The following is a 21,526-nucleotide window of genomic DNA, read 5'->3' as shown; positions in this document are numbered from 1 at the left end:
GCATTTATCCTGGGATTATCCTGCTTGGAATATGGCTTGGGCCTAGAGAACTTCTGTGGAGTGTCTGACTTTCTGTTGGCAGATTCATACTTCGGGATAACCGAGCTTCCATGAGCTTTCTTGTCATCCTCTAGCCGAATGTATCTTAACGCCATGTTTCTGACTTCATCAAGATTCCTGCATGGAGTCATGACAAGGTCGCCATAGAAAGGAGAATCCTTCCTTAGTCACATCTTGAAGGCTTCGACAGCATCTGCCATGTCAAGGTTGGGGATCTCCAAAGCTTCCCTACTAAATCTGGTTATGTAATCCCTTAAGGATTCATGGTTATGCTGAACAATTCTATATAAATCACCTGTCATTTTCTCAAAAGATCTACTACAAGAAAATTGATTATTGAACAAGTTAATCAAATGGGAAAATGAAGTAATAGTGTTGGAAGGAATACTCAATAACCATTTGAGGGCTGGCCCCATCAAGGTTGAACCGAATCCCTTGCATAGGCAAGCTTCTTTGATGTCAATGGGGATGGGGTTGATCTCCATCCTTTCTCTATACTGAGCTACGTATTCCTCGGGATCCGTAGTGCCATCGTACAACTTCATGCTGGGCGTCTGGAATTTCTTGGGGATCTCCACGTCACATATAGGCCAAGTGAACCTGGATATCCTGTGGCTACCTGCGGGAACTTCAGCTATGGGACGTATTATCCCCGGGATATTGGAAATCATATCCTTCATTTTCTGCAATTCCCTGGCTATCTTTGGAGATATCCCCTTATCTTGCACAGATCCACGGTTAGTGTATAAATTAGCATTAAGTAAACTATTACCGAGATCGTGGTTAGGTATCTGGTATCCTGAGGCTTGCTGACTAGTTCCTCCATTAAGGGTATCCTCAGGATAAGGTGACGTCTGCATAGGGATGTCATCTCCAACATGCATTTCAGAGGACACAATGGGAGATCCTGACAAGAATATGCCGGCTGGCATGGTTAAACGAGGCTGCATGTTGATGGATTCTGGCCTCGTTGGTCTGGGTAACTCCGAGTATACCAGAGGATAAGTTCCTCAGTATCCTGACTACTGCTGAGATGGAGTCCTTGTTGATTGTGTCCCCAAGGATCCAGGATTCTGAAGGATAGATGATCCTGGAGAACCAAAATCAAGAGCCTAGGGCATGATTGGAGTAGCCTCCTGCCTTGGTTTTTTCTTAATCCCTTCAATCTCCTTAAATAGCCTTGAGTTGGTCTTCTCTTGTTGCTCCATGTGAGTTTTGACCTGTTTCATCAAAGCAAAAATATCATTGTAAGAAATAACCGGATCTACCCGTGTAGAGGTTCTGAAGGATAGATGATCCTGGAGAACCAAAATCAAGAGCTCAGGGCATGATTGGAGTAGCCTCCTGCCTTGGTTTTTTCTTAATCCCTTCAATCTCCTTAAATAGCCTTGAGTTGGTCTTCTCTTGTTGCTCCATGTGAGTTTTGACCTGTTTCATCAAAGAAAAAATATCATTGTTAGAAATAACCAGATCTACCCGTGTAGAGGTTCCCGGGTACGGTGGAAGTTATCCTTTGGGTTGAGCGCTCTTCTTTGGGACCGACGGAGGACCGGGGTTAACACTCGAAGCAGTGGTGACCGGAGCAAGAATGGAACTACTTTTTGGTTGTGAGGCCATAATGAAGGGATGAAAGTAATTGAGAGTGAAATAAACGGTTTTGATAGATTAAAGCACCGATGGCCCCATGGTGGGCGCCAAATTGTTTTGGTCAAAAATTGACAAGTGTGATTTTACAACCAAATTAGTAAAATGGGACTAGGTGCTTGTAAATATGACTTGAACACAGAAATTTGTTGCGAGGAAAAAACCTGTTATTCCTAGGATAACAAGAAAAAAACCCCGGGTGGTGAAAACTATCACCACCGATTTATTAATAGTAAAGTGATTACAAGTGTGGAGCTAAAACTCGATCGTGATTACAAAGAATGCGGGTACTAGTAAGTCTCGTGTGTCTAGTGTGTGTGATATGATCCGGTTCTAGCTCTATTTATAATAAAAAGAAGCTAACAATAAGGCCTATAATTAAGAAAATAAAAGACTGAATCTAACTAGCCATTAATTCCCCATTAAGCGCGTTTCCTTTTTTATCACGATCTATTAGCTGCAAGTCCGGGTCTTTAGGCAATCACGATAACGTCCTTTGACCTGGTAAATAAGGAAGGAGAGCAAACAATCCGTTAATTATACAATACATCTAGGATACCTGTTACCTTGGAGGATACCATATCATGGAATTATCCTGAACATATTGCTTGCTAAGGATACCGAAAATCCGAGCCCTAACAAATATATGTCAAATATCATAAGTATGCTAATATTTATAACAAAATAAGTTGAATATCGATATAAATAAGAGAATATATATTTTCAAATACTAAATTATTCTAACATTTGCTAATCATTAACTAAAAAAAAGTGATATTTTTTTATAATATTATGTAACTATGAATCATGTTTTCTTTTTAAGTCAAAATCGGCCCAAGTTAACCGACTAGATGTAATTTTGGCTAGGGTTGACCACTTTTGATCGATTATCAGTAACTAGGCGGAGTTGAAAAAACTCTCCTCGATGCCATACCTTGTAGCGAGTACTCGGGGAGTACTCGGCCTTAGACACTTACTTTTACAACATTGATCACAGGATAAAATACTATGTAACTACATACGTAGTTAAACCCTATTAAAGGAATACTAAAGATTGCTAATTCTTAAAACAATTATAGAAATCATCTTATAAATTTATGTTTTCGTTAAGAATCCATAACTTTTAACTTTAAATTTGTGATAAGGATAAAATAATATCATTTGCAGAGATGATAATTTGGATGGCTACAAGTGAGAGAAAAGATAATCCTTAAAAGAAAACTGTTTGAAAATTGGTCACTTGATTTAAGTGAAATGGGTTTAGTCCAAACCTTATATCATTGTTTATTTTACGTACGTAGCAAATTTCATAGAAAACTAAACTATTATATTTTTTTAATATGAAAATCCTTAGAAGCGTAAATTTAGTAAACAAGAATGCAATGGGCAGGTTTCTTTAGCCCCAAGTCCAACTAGTGATGTAAAATGGCTGTGTTACCAATTTAAACTGGGCCCAAACTGACATAGGCTCACCGCTCATGTAATAAACATTAGTGTTAACTGTTAAGTACTATTAATTGTTAAATACTACTTTAGGTGAGGTTTGCTCAAATTTCTGTTTTTAATCCAAAAGATTTCTTTAAGTCTCTGATTTTTTATTTTTTTTCTTGTTCTTTCAGTCTTGTAGTCCAAAGGAATGTAATGGACCCGTTTTAATAAAAATAATAAATAAACAAAAACAATTATTACAAAAATGTTTCATTTCGGTTGAATTAAATGTTTAAATTGCTACTAAGTCACTAGGCAGTATTTATTTCATAAATAAACATCAAACGAGTCAACCTGGAACACAACCCGGCCACAACACGATTTTAAGTGGGTCAAGTGCGATACGAATAGGTATATGAGCCGGGTTAGGGTTAAAGAATTCAACTCGACAATTCGTAACCAATCAAGCCAACACGATCGACACTGGACCATGATTCCACATAGTTATCTGGGAAGTAACTAAGTAACTTTCAAAGATAAAAACATAAATTTAACAATAAGAATGTAGTGGACCAGTTTCTAAAGCCCGAACCAATAAAGTAAAATGGCCTTGTAGCCGGTTAAACGTGGCCCAAACATAATTTTGCATTTTGTTGTTATTTGTAGCAAGTTTTAGTCACAAACAACTAAAAAGTTTAATTGAGAATCTAATTGAAAAGTGCCTACATTGAAAAACAACTGAGAACTTTAGTGTGAATCCAATTGAAAATCTTATCCTCAAAGTTGGCTACGGATTACAGATGGACCATCCATCGGCAAGCTATTCCATCCAAAAACGATGAAACTATACAATTCTTAAACGTGTTCGTAATTAATCTGTCATTAACTGTTGGTTTAACCACGAGCAGAAATTTCGTTGGTAATTGATCTTAAGGTGCATTTTTATGTTTCGGTCTTATTGCTTGCCATAGGAGATCCCTAGGTAATTACCGGCAGATATGTTCAGTCGGTAATTGTCAATTTGTTATACCTCTAGACGATATCAACCTACACTCTCATTAATACTACACAATATATTGTTTGAATAATGAGAAATACGATGCATATATAATAGTGATACAATGTTGGGGACTTAAGAACTACCGAGTGTTACATAACATATAACTTTCATGGTAAAGTAATTCGCTGCACCAATTAACACTAACTAGTTTTCAAGAACACACTAACAACATTTTTTACTTTGAAGATGTTAAAAAGTTTAAATATCATTGTCTTATGTTAGGTTGATATGTGCCTAGAAGTTGTTCTAATCTTACTAACTTAATGACTAACTTAACAAAGACCTTTGTCGTTCAGCAAGACTCGAAGGTGTTGCGTGTTTTATTGAAAGAGAGGCGTTGATGAGAAAAGACATGAAGTAAGCATCTTATATGGTATTTGTACCAACCTAGTTGAAAAGGTATAAACTTATAATAAAGTGATTATGTATGGTCTACTCTCCCTCATAGATTCCGTATGTGGTCATCCAATACCATGAATTTCTAACTTTTTTCCTCTCATTCCTCTCGTTGGTTTTGTGTCACTCATACAGCCTTGGGATGATATTATACGAAATCTACTTCTTTATAACAATCAAGCTATTGTCAAATACACACACACAGAGGGGGCAGTTAACATACAAAGTGTAAATGCCATACGAAGCATACAAATTGAACTAGGTGTTGCAAAACTATAACTTTATCGACTTGATTACTCTACGTATAAAATAATTACTTTGGTTATAAATAATGACCCTATTTATTAAAAAAAACTCTAGTTAAAAAACTAATTACTCGAGTTATAAGAGTAATTACGCTACTCATACATAGTTACTATATGTATACAAATAATTACATTTTGTAATAATAGTTGTTTTATTTGTAGACTGGTTAGTTCATTTAACTAGAGTAATTACCATGTATAAATAAAGTAGTTATCTTTGTTATCATGATTGGTTCTTAAAAAATGGTTGCATTTAATCAAAAATTTATAAATGTAGGAAAGTTGTTTCAATTCCTGTGAATTGCTTGATTTTTTATGTGTCAAAATATTTTGTTTATAGATTTATTGAGACCTTTTTCACTATAACGGGATTAAAGTATTTTAATCAAATAACTTTATACTAAACCCATCTTTTAATTAGCAGATTTATCAACTACAAGGGAATCAATTACCAACAATTTCCTGGTTTTTTTCTTGGGAACTATGGTTCACTTTGAATTTAAAAAAGTTGAGTGGGACAAGGTACGTGAGACAAATAAAGAGAAGCCCATTCATCTTGTGACTAGGTATATCAAATCTTACATGGTTTAGTTGTACATTTTTCGATTACTTTTTACATTTTGATGTTAAAGTTTCCATAGGAAGTTGTGAAAGAAATGGTCTCCACCCATGCTCATGCTTTCCTTTAGGGAGACATTAATCTTCATCTACCTCCATTATTATTGCCTATTCTTTTGAACCTAACATAAATTAACAAAAATGGTGAAACAATGTGATAAAACTTTTAACAGTACAGGAAATACCAAATATAGTAATTTCTTGTAACATTTTTATATTCGTGTTTGATTATAATTACGTTGTTATATCACAATGACATGCATCTACCGTCAATCTATTAAATATCAGTTTTTCCTTACATACAAACCTTTTTTCTATCAGTTTAGAGTAAATGTCATGTTGTATGTTAAGTATCGGTCAAGCATCAACTTTTCACTCACATATCGTTAATAAACGTATTTTCACCGGACAAAATTCAATACATAGTTGGCATGGGCTCACGTAGCATTCATTTTCTTTGTGTATCCATGGCAGAAGTGACAAGTCAATACTTGAGTTTACAATTTAACAATTTAAGAAATTTAGATAGTGCGTATCACTAGCTCATAACTCATTCAAACACATACAGAGAGATAACGATATGCATTGATGGTTTTATTAACGAAATAAGGATGTTCAAAAGATCGATAGAATTACAAGAAGCACCAACTTCTCACTCAAGTGGTACTTCGCAATGTATACAAGCAATCTATCTCTCATATTAGGTACCATCATTTTGATTGACTTTGATTGATGACTTAGCGAATGAATCATGCAAAAAAAAAATCAAGATTAATCATTGCTAATGGTATTGCGCAACATTCTCCACTTACTAAAATTGAGAGCACAATCTAGCTCGTGTTATGATAACTGATTACTTGAACAAGTTTAGTCCCTTACAACTACATGCCAAAACTCAATCCAACATTTTTATAATTTTGATTTGTGCATTTTCAATATTAAGAGCGTGTTTGGGATTGAGTTTGAAAAATATTTATTAACAAACACATTTTAACTTATTAGGTTTTTAAAATCATCAATAAGCATTCTCACATTTAATCCCAAACATGCTCTAAGTTCAGCTTGTTACAATCACGTTTTACTATGTTAGTAAGATTCATTTTAAAACCAAAATAATAACCACAACAAAGGACATATAGCAATTTCAATTTCACACTGTGCGCGCATATAATGTATATATGTGTGAACCCTCGGGTGGGCAAAAGTAAAATTGCACTAATTTTGACGTTATTTTACTAATCTCGTGAAAATAACGTTAAAAGTGGCGGAAGGCTAATCAGGCATCATGTGGCGGCGTTGATAGCCGAAAGACAAGGGCACATGCACCGATCAGCCGGTGTCCCGATGATTGAGTGCTATGTGCCTTATGTCCAAGGCTTGATGCAAAACTACTATCGAGCCGGGGGTCTCACCGGAAGCAGCATCTCTATCCCTATGGGATAGAGGTAAGGCTGTCTACATCTTACCCTCCTCAGACCCTACCATAGCATTGCTATTGGTGGGATATACTGAGTACGATGATGATGAAAAGATAACATCAAGATTTTCATCTTCTAGAAACCAAATGGCACCTTACAAATTACAATAAGTCCATACATCATAAACATTAAGATTAAAACTAAAATAATAAAACTTCAAAGACCACGCTCTCGAACACTAAACTACTCCTCCATACTACAAGGAGTTTTAGAAGATGGTTCAAACGCAAACGGGCCCACAGTGAACACATCATAGGGAAGTGGGTGCGCATCCGGGCTCGACAATGGTGGCTTCTTGCTAGGGACCAACAAAGACCCCTTGACCCCAGCATGAAGGTCAGTTGGCTTGTTGCATGTAGCCATGGATGAGGTTAACAGGCTCACTCTGCACCTGTGGGACCCATAAGTGGTCAAAGTCTTGGGTGGCTTGATGAAGAAGTACCCGTTTTTGTCAGTTGTACCTTTGACCCTCAGTGGGTACTTTGTGTTGTTGCATGTTAATAGCACCTCAGCTCCTGTCATGGTCAAATAAATTCAAAATCTATTTTCATGCATTGATTACTTGTACCCTGATAACCTCATATTTTGTTTTTATCAAGAGAAAGCATGGTGTGGCAGTTTTGTGCATTGATCGCTTGTATCCTGGTAACGTTATATTTTGTTTTTATCAAGAAAAAGCATGGTGTGGCCATTTGTGTGCATTCATCACTTGTACCATGTACCTCAATTATTTTTTTACTTAACACATTGTTTTTATGCACTGCTAAGTTGCACGGTACAACTCATCACTGCATCAAAATATTTTTTTTTGACACATTGTCTTTATATCTTATTTAGTTAAATCTTATATTTATTATTCAAACTGTAACGTCACAAAAATATATAGAGTATATTTATATTATGTTTTGATTTATATACATAAATAAAATTTTATATTATTTACCACGTCTTTTAAGTTCTAGAACCTGTTTAATATTCGGTTTTTAAAACATGGGTCTTCTAGAGTCCCAATGTACCATACTACACAATTGAAAACTATATTTTATGCATTATGGACTAGTACAGTACCACCCCACATTGTGTTGAAAAATGGAAAGTACAAAACGGTAAAACCCAACAGTGCATTGATGGGTTGTACCCACAGACCAACAAAAACGATAGCGTGCATAACAACTTGTACGTTATATATTTACATTTTACACACATTCTTAAATTTTTATGCATAAGTTAGTTGTACGGGCCATCATAATAACGCAACCAGATGCATAAACGAGTTGCACCATACTTCTCCACACGTTGACTTGTACAGTACAACCCAACAATGTAGTGGTTTCACTTTTACAATGCATGCATATTTTTATAAAATAATAATAATAATAATAATATACCTTGAAGTGGTTTAGCACCAATGAGTGTATCAATCCCCGTGTACTTGCAAGCCTTGCAGTAAACAACACCTTGAATGGCCACCAGTTTTCTCGGCGGCAGCGGCGGTAGTACTGGTGCCGGTGAGGTGGTGGGTGGCTGAGCCGGTGCTTTGGTGGGTGGGTGAACCGGAGCGTGAACCGGGGCCTTGGTGGGCGCGTGGGAAGTGGGAGGAGAGGCTAGTTTGTGATGGTGGTGAGGTGCGGGTGATGCGACCGGTTGGTATGATGGTGCGTGGTGTGGAGACTGAGTCCAGCTGATGGTGTCATCAGTGTCATGACCAAAGGTGTTAACCATGAAGCAAGAGGTTAGTAGTAGAAGTGAGAGTAAAGTTTTAAAACCCATTTTGGAGTGTTTTTGAGGTGTTGGTGAATGGTGAAAAGCTGGTGGTGATATTTATGCAGGAATTGTAAGGAGGGTAATATTGACATTTTACCATACTTTTTATGGGTGGGCCTAAGCTAAACAAGATTTCCAAAAAACACTGCTCAATTTTTTAAAATAAATACATTTTAGAGGTTGTTTTATTTAATAAACAGTTTTCAACTAATATTACACTAATTTTGCACTTGGAAAGATCCGAAATCACTACCTTCATTTTCAATGGCGAAGTTTTTTTAGGATTCGGGGTGGCCTCGGTCACTGTCATTGGTAAATTTCACGATTTTTCCTGAAATATTTTATAGGTATTAAGCGCGGTCACCCTGATTTATTTTTTCAAAATACTAACGGTCACCATTGCTTTTTTTATTTTTTAAATATAATACCCCATTATTTGATTTTTTTTATAAAACCTCACAATTTTTATAAACAAAAGTTACAAAATAGTAGGGCTGGCAATTCATGTCTTAACAGGTTTAACAGGTATGGAGCGACGCGCTAAACACAAGTATCAAACACAAATACGACTCGTTTAACTACTTTATATGTCATGACTATAAGACAGTTTTAAGTTTCATGTACCAATAAGGGGATATGATGGAGTCTAGCCTACTAATTTCAATTATTTAAGAAAATTAAAAAATCACATACCGCACTTTTTTGCTTAACAGGTCTTATCGTGTATTTAACAGGTACCCAATTGCCAGCCCTACAAAATAGTAGTCGAATAGTAAAAAACGTAACTCAAATTGAGGGAGGCTATAACAGGGATGGATTAGGGAGCAGGAAATTACTCTTTTACAATATCAATTGCAGAATTTTAATTTTGAAATGTCAAAGAATACCAATCTAAGTGGTGTTTTCAAGAATTTTTTATTTATGCAAAAGTCTTGTGGAAACTCATAAATATGAGACGTACTATTTGGTTGATAGAGTGGTTCGGCTAATCTTGACAATTCCAGTTTCTACTACAACAACAAAGAGGGGGTTTTCAGCAATGAAAATATTCAGAATCGCCTTCGCAATAAGATGTCAGATGAGTATCTCATGAATAGCTTGGTGGTTTACATAGAAAAAGAAATTGCTGAAACATTTGATTCAAAATCCATAATTAAGGAATTCAAGAATCTTAAAGATCGTCGAGCTGCTTTGTAATTCTTCTTCTAACTTTTTCTCGGCTCTCGCATTATTATGAATAATTTAGGTCTCCATTGGTTAAAAAATTATCTAGTTTTTTTTATTGTAAGAACAATCGTTTGAATGAATGAAAAAAAACTTAGATATATAGATATCATATTATATCCGAACCGAACCACAGACACAAACCGAATCGTCGACCCGAAAATTTTTAAATCTGTGACTTCGATCACCACCGTGACGAAGCCCAAACTTCGCCACCGTTCATTTTGAAGGGGGTAATTATCCATTAACCACAATCACAAAGTCATGGGTATGTAAAAGGTTATTTTAAAAAGCAACTAAAGTGTTAAAAAAAAATAAAAGGTAAATATATCAAAACTATTGTAACTTGCTATTTTGTTTTAAAAAAAAGGTAAATATATCAAAACTATTGTAACTTCCTATTTTGTTTTAGAGAAATAAATGTTGTTATAATTAAAGCTATTTTGTTATAACTTTTATGTTAAAAGTTTAGGTTGAAGGTTTAGAGTTTAATGTTAACAAGCTATGAGTGTTGTTATTATGGCATATCTTGAATGCTACGTTATATTCTTTTAACAACAATTCTTAAATTAATGAGAAAAAAATTTATTTCTCGACATGTCACATTTATTACATGGCGGAGGATTTGAATGCTAGCGTAAAGGTAAAAATGTTAAGTGGTATTTTGTTAATTTGTATATTCATGGTGACAAAGTGAAACGTAAGCTAATTTAGGGCACCTAATCCACGTCATCTCTTCAGCCTCTGTATAATGAAGTTCTTAAAAACAGTAAGGCTACGTGTTATGGTGGGAGGCTTCGAAACCCCTCTACAGCGCCACGTGGGCACTGGAGGCATCAAAGCCCCCAGTGCATAATGCCCCTCTATGGTGAGGGGGCTTCGAAGCCCAACATTTTTTCTTTTTTTTTTTATAAAACAAAAAAACCAATACAAATAAAAATAAAAAACATACAAATAAAAAACCAATAAAAATAAAAACCCTACAAATAAAAAAAAACCTAAAAATAAAAATATAACTAATGCTCGTCGTCCTCGTCCTCGTTTGCATATTTAGCCAATATCTTTCCTCTTCTTTTTTCCATCACCGCCCGCGACATAGGATCTAGATGCGATAGATCTTTTGTGATGAGCTCGAGTTCCTTTTGTTTCGTTCGCTCTTGGTGCATCGCTTTGTATTCCGCAAGCATCACCTTTCTTTCTTCGTGCACCTTCATGAGGCCCTCCTGTTTTTGTTTTTTAATGTTGGCAATCTCGGCTAGCCTTCGCTCCAAGTTTTCAAGATGCGAGCTCGTGTCGGAACTCTTAGAGGATGTGGTTCTGGACGAAGATCCTCCACCTCTAGTCGCCGCCTTGGCTTTATCTCTTCCTACCGGTCGTGGCAACTCATCCGGTTCGTCAAAAATTAATTCCGGATCCAACTCGTTTAGATTAATTTAACAACGACCATCGGATATGGGCTGTGATGGTGATTGATCGGCCGAAGTAGACGTTGTCTTTGACCGTTTGGACGGTCGCGGTGGTGATGATGTCGGGACCGTATGCCACTTTGGCGAGCTTATGCATTGTCTCCAAACATCCAACATGCTAAAATCTTTATTATAAAGCGCTTTGTATTGTTTTAAGCATGCCTCCAACACATCGGCATCGCCCATGCCGCTTTTTCTGTTGTTCACAACGTGGGTGTGAATGGCTGTGAAGTCGGTTATTTGTGTGCATAATGACTTCCATTTGTTGTAGACGGAGTCATTCCCGCGATACTCTCCTCGACCCATTAAAGTACAGAACTTGGTGCGTATTTGTACCCAAACCGACCTCAAACTCGTTCTCGAAGGATCATGTTCCGCCTGTAAACAAAAAATAATCAATCAGTTATCATTCTCTTTTCTATAAAAACTGAACCACGTACACTATGAATAAAATGATTAAAACCAACCAATACATTTCAATTCCATATTTGGGGGTTTATACATCACAAATTCACAATATATAAAACAAAATTACAAACCTTATGCTTTGAAATCAAGCGTTGGTGTTTCTTCTTCTTGGATTTAAAGGAAGCAAAGTCAAATCTGGTTGGCTTCAACCTTTTGCGTTTGCCCTAAAAGCACAGCAGATCCAACCACCAATAACTCAAATTGTACTTGCAAACTAATAATAAATAGTGAATAGATACCGATAATGCAACCGAAGGTGTTAACGGAGCAGGGGGCGAGGTTTTAGACATCAAAAGCTGAGCCACAGGAGTCACATCGGTTACCGGTGATTTGGAGGGTTTCAGTTCATAAGTGATTTGAAGATCAGGAGTTTGTTCATTGCTTATCTTGATCGGAGCTGAAGCCATTGTTCACCGGAGATTGTACTGAGTTTTTGGGAAGAGAAAGGGCTGAGGGGTAGGTTAAGTTAAAGAAGAAGTTGCAGGGTAGACGAAAAGACAAAAATGCCCTCACATGCGTCTCACGTGAGGGCATTTAACTGAGTTTTTCTAACCCAGTTAACGTAAAGGACATAACGTGTAGAAAAAAAGGTTTAAAGTACACCGCCTGTTAGGAAACTAAAAAAAGGACACGAACCGTAATTTGGCTTTTTTTAAAGGACAAAATTTGTAATTCTGTCTATTAGTAAACAAAAAAAATATAACATGGAAAACATATAAATATTTTTATAATATACCTTGAATCGAGTCTTCGGAAGAGTCGATCCACGCTAAGGCTAACGCCATTACCTCGTCCGCTTCCCACATATGTCGTCGCCCTTTTCGGTTGTTCAAACGTCACCCGGGTTCTGTTTTTTTATGACTTCTTTTTGGACGCCGGACTTGCGTTTCGGGTACTTGCGTTTCGGGTATTTGGGTTTGTGGTACTTGCGAGGACGTATACGGCATTGGTGCCCGAAAGAACATATCGGGGGTAAACGGTGGCATGGGTGGAGGAATCGTCGGTCGTTGTTGGTTTGCATAGAACGGGTTGCTAAGGTCGACGTTATTTGCTGCAAACTAGCCCACCACATACAACTCGGATCCCACGGGTTTTGATTCGGGTTCGGGTTTGGGTTCGGTGTTGAGCTTGAGCCCGTGTTCGGGTTCGGGTTCGAGTTAGGATTCATGATTTGGTGTGAAGATGAATGTTGTGAAGATGGTTAAATTTGGTGTGAAGATGAATGTTGTGAAGATGGTTAAATTTGGTGTGAATATGAAAGTTATTTGAGTAAAATTGAGAAAAACGTTTGAATTTATATAGAAATGTTAATTTTAATTTTTTTTAAACGGCTAGTGACCGTTAGTGGTGGGCCCCCCACCACGCCCATCGTCCCCTCCACCCTTCCCCTCTCCGCGCCCCACCTCACCGCGCCCCTCTACGGTGTTTCATGCCCACCGCGCCCCTCTCCCCCCTCATTCCGCGCCCATAGTGCATAGCCTAAGAGGGCAAGAAGACAACGTAGCCTATAATTTCCTATGACGAAGATGATCTTATTATATCTAACATCTTATCTAACAATACTAATAAAAGAAAATAATGAGCATGATGTGACAATCTCACATTCATTATTGGTCTAATCTCTCTTCTCATTCATTCTATATATCAATAGGTTATAGGGCAAAACCATTTTGACAAATGGGTTATAATTTTTTTTCTAATCTCATCTAATTCATTATAGCTATCCATGTGTCATGGGCCAAAGTAATTTTGGCAAATGGATTATAATTTTTTTTTCTAATTCTCTAATTTCTCATCTTATTTATCCTTTCTATGCATAAGTCATGGGTCAAAACAATTTTGACAAATAAGTTAAGAATTTTCTTTTAATTCTCTAAGAGCATTCCCAGCCCATTCCCTACCCTATATCCATATATATCATATAATTACACTAAAAAACACTATATTTTCTCTCTCATGTTTAATTAAATAATAATTTTTATACCTTTATCATTATATTTTCTCTCTCTTTCATTCACAACTACTTTAAGAAAATATTAAAAAACTATACAGTATCTACGATAAAACCTCAAATTTAACTTTCTCATGTAAGTTTTCTCTCTCCTCTACTCACAACCCCATCCTATAATTTACAAACCATCCTCACATAATTTTGAGGAATGGGTTGGGAATGCTCTTATCTTTCATCTCATTCATCATAGCTATACATGGGTAATAAGTCAAAACAATCTTGTCAGATATTGTATATAAAGAGATTTTCTCGAATTTTAAATTTAAGATTTTAGACTTCTTATTATTTGTAACATATTTTATTTTCTGTTTACCTTTAATTTTGTTCATTTCTTTCTAATAACAGACTTTATTTATTTTTATTATTTGACAAATCCCGTGTAATACACGGGTTTAAAAGCTAGTATATAGATAAAAAGGAAAGCTTGGTGTCACAACTTTTTAAAGCTATTTGTTTGCCTTTTAAAAATTTACTTTTTTAAACAATCTGCTTAGGTTTAGTGGCAATGACTACCCTTACAAATAACTTGTGCTTTGCATCCTCTTGAGTTCGAGCCTCCACAGCAGAAGCTTCGATCTTTTTTTTTTCCTTTGTTATTTGAGATATAGTGTGTACTCACTATGTTTTTCCTTTGTTATTTAAGATATTGTGTGTACTCACTATGTTGTATTAGGTTCTTTTATTAGTTTTGTTTTATAGTATGTTTTATTTGTTTATTTTTTTTAACTATGATAATATGATGAATTTAGCTTTTAGGTTTGGTTTTTGTACCCGTAATGAATTAACTGACATCGACCGAAGTCGCGTCGACTCGCCACCGTAACGCTCATATTTTTATTTTAAATATGTTAATTTGACGGAATTTTTATTTGGGTTTAGTTCTGAACCGTAACAAAATAGCCGATACTAACAAAATTCATGTTGATTCGCCGTTACAATAACCGTGTTTTACCGACCGAATAAACGTTGTTTTAAATATGTTAATTTTTTTTTCGTATCATATGTTATACGAGTGTTCTGGGTGTTTTACTATTTTGTGTTTTGGATTTAATGTTTGTAACAGTGCGAACCTAACCGATACCAACCGAATTCGTGCCAGCCGTCGCAACGTGGAGGGCTTGCTACCTAGTTTAAAATTAAGGGTAAGAGTACAACGATCGTGCTCTCATCTTTTGATAAACTAAAAGCATTCAACTAACGGGTGGTGAAAACTCAAACCATCCAATTCAAATACGAGACGTGTTCTGATGACTTGGACAGCTGTTGTTTGTCTATTGCAACAACCACTCATAAATTCATTCTAGGTAATTCAAAGATATCCTTTCAATATCAATTTTAGCTTAGCAATCTTCGATATATAAATTCAGATTTTCAAATTTGTTTTGGCCATCAAAATGGGACTCGCAAATAACTGTTAAATACTTAAATCAACCATTGAGGGTAAAAACTGTAAATAATTGATTTAACGGGGTTTCATACATAACTATGTAAGGTATTTATTTATTTATTTTATTATTTATTGAGTATTGTGCACGGTTCTAGTGGTCAGAAGGCTACAGCCTACAGGTGTGTGAGAAGCAGGCTTTGTAGTTTTGCAAACTTTATTGCAGGCTACCCCTACAGAGTGGGGGCACTTTAGGGTTTTCACACCACTTTACAACGGTTAAATATTTGAAATCACCGTGGTTAATTCTGCTAGGGTTCTGCTAATAAGACACTCACCTTCAAAATTCAGACACCCTTTATACGACTCGTATAGCTTATACGAGTCGTATAGACTTCCATACTCTGACACTCACCATCTTTTTGTAAAAGGTGTTTGACCAAATTCTTAAACGAGTCGTATGACTTATACGAGACGATGTTGATATTTATACGAGTAGTATAGCCTATACTACTCGTATACTGTCCATACACCCACTAGACGACTAGTATAGCCTATACGAGTTATTTTTAATCTTTATGCACCCTTTTCAAATCATACATACCAGCTTCTCAAACGGCGTTTGACCTGACGAAATACTTATACGAGTAGTATAATCTAAAAGAGCATGTGTATGACTAGTTTTATACGAGTAGTGTAGGTTATACGACTTGTACAGATAGGGTAATAATTTCATACGTACCGAGATTCTCACGGGTTCGCATGATGAAAATTATTTGACACAATATAATATTCTGAAAATTATTTAACACGAAACAAGATTCCACCGTTAATTATATGACATGACATAGTGGTGTAAATTAAAAAAAAAAGAGAGAAACAGACTGAAAATCTAAGAGTTTATTTTTTTTTAATAACTAGTATTGTATTTTTCATAAAAAATTAATTAAAAAATAAATAATTAATATTCAGTTGTGTAAAGTAAGCTATAAACGAGTTTAGAATGTTGTAGAGTATTCCATATGTTCAATGAGACGAGAAATAATTGATTTCTCAGTTAATCATAAGAAAAATCCGATAAAATATTTATTTTAAAAACGTTGTAGCATAAGTGTTTTTTATAGTGAGAATTTCTAGTGTTTAATAATTTAAGTCACGTAGCCAATAGTACTCGTATTTGCGTTTGAAAAAAAATCAATTTTATCTATTACAAATAAATGCTACTAATGTCGGTAGAAAAGAATTTAAAATTCATCTCGTATGCCCATACAACTCGTATGGCTTCCACTCATGAAAATTCAAATTGTCTTGTATAGCTCATACAACTCGTATAGGCCTCCACTCATATAGGCCTTCTCGTATTAACTGGTCAACGAATACTGACAAAAAGCTGCCACCTATACGAGTAGTATGAGCTATACGACTCGTATAGATGGGACAAGGTGTCCAAATAGCAAAATGGGTGTTTGAATAGAGAAGGCCTTCTGCTACTGTGGTTACTGGCTAGCCGTTGAGGCGTTATACCGCTCCTTCAACTTTATTATTAATTTGTATACAATATTAATTTATTTCTTTTTTATTTACTTAATCAAAAGACATGGGGTATGTTTGGTAAGAGCTTTTAGGAGCTTTTAAAAGCTTCAAACTTCAAGCTTTTAAGAAAAAACTCATATTCAATAAAAAGATTTGTTTGGTGGAAGAAGCTTCAAGCTTTTAACTTTAGAGAAAAAGCTCCATGTTTAAACGCTATTAGTAGTAGCGTTTAAGAAAAGCTAGAAGCTTTTACAATTGAATTTATAAGTTTGGTACCAGAAATTTTATCAACTTTTGTTAATTTTTATAATAGTTACATATTTTACCTTTATTCAAAACTAATTACCCGATGACTCTTTAAAAGACTATAACTTTTCAAACGTTAATATTTTTTTTTGAACAAATTGCATCATAAAAAAGAACATTTTATTCTCTTTAATTTGAGTATCATATTGCTATACTTTTTTAACTTCAAAAAATTAGTATACTACGTAATTACCGGTTATGATTGACAACAAATCGAGTCAGACGAGCACGGGTCATGTGTAAGACCAAATTAGCGTCGGAACGAGTCGACACAAAAAGGGTTAATGTAGTTCGGTTTGTGTCGATATGGTTTTGAGTCGAAAGGGGCCAGGTCATAACATGTTTAAGATTAAAACGGTGCCGGATCAGAAAGGGTTTCAGATCAAAAGAGGTTGGTTTAAAAAATTATATATTTGAAATTACTGTATATTTCAGTTTTGTTTCTCGATTTTCGCCACCGGTTACACGCTTACTACCTTTGCACGAATTACGCGTTTGCAATCGGGTTATGTGTGCACTATTATCAAGTGAATCACATACCGACACTGATTATGCGGTTGATGTCAGGTTGCGCGCGCACTCGGCCGCACCGCGCGGGCGCCCAACTAGTTTTATTAAAAGCTTCAGTTACTCTGCCAAACACCTAAATATATCTAAAAAGTTACAACTACCAGCTTACAACTTCCAGCTACCAGCCACCAGCTTCCAGTTTCTAGCCACCAGCTAGTTTTACTAAACATACCCATAGTATATAATTAGACGCGAATAGTGAACATAAAACGAAAATACAAGTACGTTAGCGCAACCTCATTAGAAACATAAGCTATGAACAAGAAAAATGAAAGTTTACCAAACAATAGACTTGGGCGTTGACCTAAGTTTTATCCAACCATAGAGATTCCTTCGGATTTCGTAAGATTTGAATAGGGTCGTTATATTCAAACATCACCCCCTGGTGTGTTAACAACTCTATACTGCTCGTATAGAGGCTATACGAGTCATATAGCCCTTACATATGTTCAAAGGCGACATGATGACAATTTTTTCAGTCTATACAGGGCATATAGCCCCTATATGAGTCGTATATGCTTCAAACAACTGACACTCTCCAACACAAAATGACAAAAATTCCGCATCTATACGGCTCATACAGCCCAGCCCCTACACGAGCTATATATAGACGTCCCTGGTGTTCAAATAACCTACATGGTGTGGAAATAACTCATGCCTTTTAATATTTACAAAGAAAGGTTATATAAAGGGAATTCTAGGGACACCCCCTTTTTGTTAAAGCACCCCCGAATATGCCCTGTATAGAGCTAGCTATAAAGGGCATATTGAGTCATATTGGGGGACCCAATACGCCCCGTATAGCCCTACACGGGGCATATTAAGAGGTGTTTGGGCGTCCCTAGCAGGATCATAGATCCTTACTGATCAATTGGGTGATTAGGTGCAGCCTTAGGTTTTCGTGTTATGTTTTTTCTGTGTTGGTTTTTGTTAGGCTTATGGCTGCAGTCTTCTGTTTTTAGTGTTTGTTTTTTAAGTAATTAGCGTTTTGGATTAAGTTTTAACTCTACTCTCCCGAAGGTTGTCCGCCAAACACAAACCATACTTCATCTCTCAAGCACAAACTATACATAAAATGATATGATTGATTTATGAAGATTAATGTCGATTAGAAGGCTCTGACCATTTTCTAAACTCAGGGAACATCAATATAACCTCAAACAACTAGATCCATAGCATATGACAAAACGGGTCATCGCAAAAATATAAAAGAAAATTTTGAGGCCTGCACCCAAAAACATCACCGAAAAGCCAGCAGCTAAACATTGCAACTCAAATTCCAAAATGAGGACCTGTTACAAATGAAACACTTGTTACAGAATCGCATAATAAGATTCTTAATTAAGCAAGTAAAGCATAGCAGTTAATATTATTAATAATAGCACGTTGGTCATATATACAGGTTTACACACGATTTAATAAAACCATATCATTGTTGTATCACAAAAATAATTTTTGTTCACCAGGCCATTCCTTAGATCAAATACAAATAAACGAACAATTGTTGTTAAGGGCACTTATATAGCGCACATATAAAAACATGCTTACAACATACTTCAAAATAACAAGTAGAAGTAACAACACGTTTAAATCAGGTATAACATCTATAAACATGTGATTCAAAAGCAGAAAAGAGGTCATAAACTATATAAAATCAATGTATCTAGCTTGAATCACTAACAAAAAATAGGCATAGAAACAATGAACAGTTGATTAAACTGTAAATAAAATCATAATCTTAAAATCAATATATCAAACATATAAATTATAAAATCGATATCTAAACAGCCATGTGAAAACTGAGTTCAAATTGTATGCAAATATGTTTTTTGATGTTTGATGGACTAAATAAACTACGGGCTGTGTATTATCAATAAGAAATTGCTACCATCTACGCTTCAGATTTAAGTTCCTCAGTCTCAACGCCATTCACACCGCCATTTCCTTCAACATTAAGACCATTTTCAACAGGCGGTTGAACCTGTTCATCTTCCGGCAACGGCTCTTCAACATAATCATTCTCAAACGCATCAACAGGAACTTCATAAATCCTGACTTACGGCTTCGATGGTCCTTCACAAGCACATACTTCCCTTCATTCAACTTCATACACAAATCCACAATCGCCTTCACTATTCCCCACATATTATTAGTATTCAAATTAATCTGACCCGCAAACTCCTTCGGCTTATACCCAACAACCGCCAGTATCACATTGTTAAAATGATCATGAGGATGAACGTGAGTCACATACCCTAACTTCATCATATCTGCACTAGCTAGTATCACCTGCGCAGTCCACTTAGCCAATTTATTAGCATTGTTCTTCAACTCGGTGGCTAAAACCGCCCCTCGTTGAGTATCCAACTTCCTCCTCCAGTCCACACCCGAATACTTCGGATCAAACTCGTTCAACGCATTCACAGTCATATAAGATTTATTACCATTAACCTCCATAACACTCTGCACCTCACACCTAGCCAACAACGACACGTCATTGTCCAACTTCCACCGCCTGTATCTATACCCAACCGACGCCGCTTCCACGCCCTCAGTCGCAAACGGATTTGGTTCATCAAAGTTAACCTTTTCCCCATCTCTACACAACACCTGCTGCGAAAAATTCTGATTAATATAAGCAGCCTCAACCGACAACGAATGCGCGGAATTAATATCATCCTTCGCCTCCGGCAGCGGCTCCTGCGACGTCTCATTAACCGACAATAAATCCAGCTGCGACCCATCTCGTTTATCGAAAAACAACTTGTTCCCCACACGCTGAACAACGATATCCCACGAGTAAACTGACCAAGGCGCACACATCAGTGTTGACAAAATCGCATCCGTCGCAAACACTGTGGCCTTATCCTCGTTCGCAAGCCTTCGAATAACCGGATCGTCCGTGGTCGTCACTTTAAAAAAGTTCCGGGTCTTGAACCGCTCCAACCGCCTTTTGTTCTTCGGCGTCGTTCGATCATAACCCTTGTCGTAAAATTCAACCGACCCGGAAGTAACTAAATCTTCGGGTTCGGGTACATTGTACGACAATTTGGTAAATGTCGAAAACGGAATCTGATCAATCATATTCCATTCGGGTTGAATATCAACTGACGATTTAAACACGGCGGCGTCTCGTCGAGAGTTAGAGTTATTATTATTATCATGACCGGCGCGTGCATGGTACGTGCGGTCACGGCGAGCGCGTTGCTTCTCGGCTTCACGTTTACGCGCCTCCACCTCTTCATCCCGGCGCTGGGGTAATTGATTATTCCGGTTATTATTATTATTATTATTATAAAACCGCCATTTCGGACGTGGTAGTGGTTTGCCTTCGACGAGATGGAAGGTGGGGTCGTCGTCTCCGGCGGAGTCGGTGGCGTTTTTGGTGCGGTTGTTGGATCGGGTCCAATCGGTGGGAGCGGGAGAATGGGGTGGTGGTGGTGGAGTCTGGTGGGCCCCAGCCGTTGAGGTTGAATGGTACGTCGTTGATTTGGAAGGCGACCATGGTTTTCCGGTGAGTGGGTTGTGGTGACGGAGAGTGTGTGGTTAAAAGTTAAAACCCTAACCGGAGTTGGGAAGTTAATGGGCCTGTAAGACCCTAACAGTATAACTCGTCGTACTTGAGCCATGGTCTCTCGTTATTGGGCCTTAAAATTGTCACTAGCGTTGATTTATGAGGGGTTCACCATTGTTGTTTGGTGATGACTGACTTTTGAGATCAATGAAACGTAGATGGTAACACTACCTTTGACTAGTGAATCGTTTATATAAGGCAATCACTACATTTTGAATAGTGAAATGCTTGTTGTAT

At 36.6% G+C, this 21,526-nt stretch overlaps 1 protein-coding gene and 1 pseudogene across 1 annotated transcript; both read right to left on the bottom strand.

Annotated features, from left to right (window-relative positions):
• Nucleotides 1-7,071: 7,071 nt before the first annotated feature.
• LOC143611287 (non-classical arabinogalactan protein 30-like) lies at nucleotides 7,072-8,759 on the bottom strand. The gene is made up of 2 exons (XM_077085522.1): nucleotides 8,378-8,759; nucleotides 7,072-7,504 (listed from the first exon to the last, which is right to left on the bottom strand). Exons 1-2 carry the CDS (start codon nucleotides 8,757-8,759, stop codon nucleotides 7,173-7,175), a joined length of 714 nt encoding a protein of 237 aa, XP_076941637.1. The 3' UTR covers nucleotides 7,072-7,172.
• Nucleotides 8,760-19,606: 10,847 nt separating this feature from the next.
• Nucleotides 19,607-21,220, bottom strand: LOC143611285 (eukaryotic translation initiation factor 3 subunit D pseudogene; annotated as a pseudogene).
• Between the last annotated feature and the right edge of the window lie 306 nt (nucleotides 21,221-21,526).

The sequence above is a fragment of the Bidens hawaiensis genome, unplaced genomic scaffold (genome assembly GCF_021521415.1).
Source record: "Bidens hawaiensis isolate Kalapana, Puna unplaced genomic scaffold, B.hawaiensis_p1.1 tig00030473_1, whole genome shotgun sequence".
In the NCBI taxonomy this organism is placed as follows: Eukaryota; Viridiplantae; Streptophyta; class Magnoliopsida; order Asterales; family Asteraceae; genus Bidens; species Bidens hawaiensis.
The sequence above is the reverse complement of the archived record's forward strand: the minus strand, read 5'-3'. Positions and strand labels throughout refer to the sequence as shown.

Bases quoted from the DNA above. Each gene is read 5' to 3' on its own strand.
- LOC143611287 (XM_077085522.1), bottom strand. From the start codon at position 8,759: ATGGGTTTTAAAACTTTACTCTCACTTCTACTACTAACCTCTTGCTTC. The intron at 7,505-8,377 runs GTATATTATTAT...TGACCATGACAG, and splicing joins TGGTGCTAAACCACTTCAAG to GAGCTGAGGTGCTATTAACA.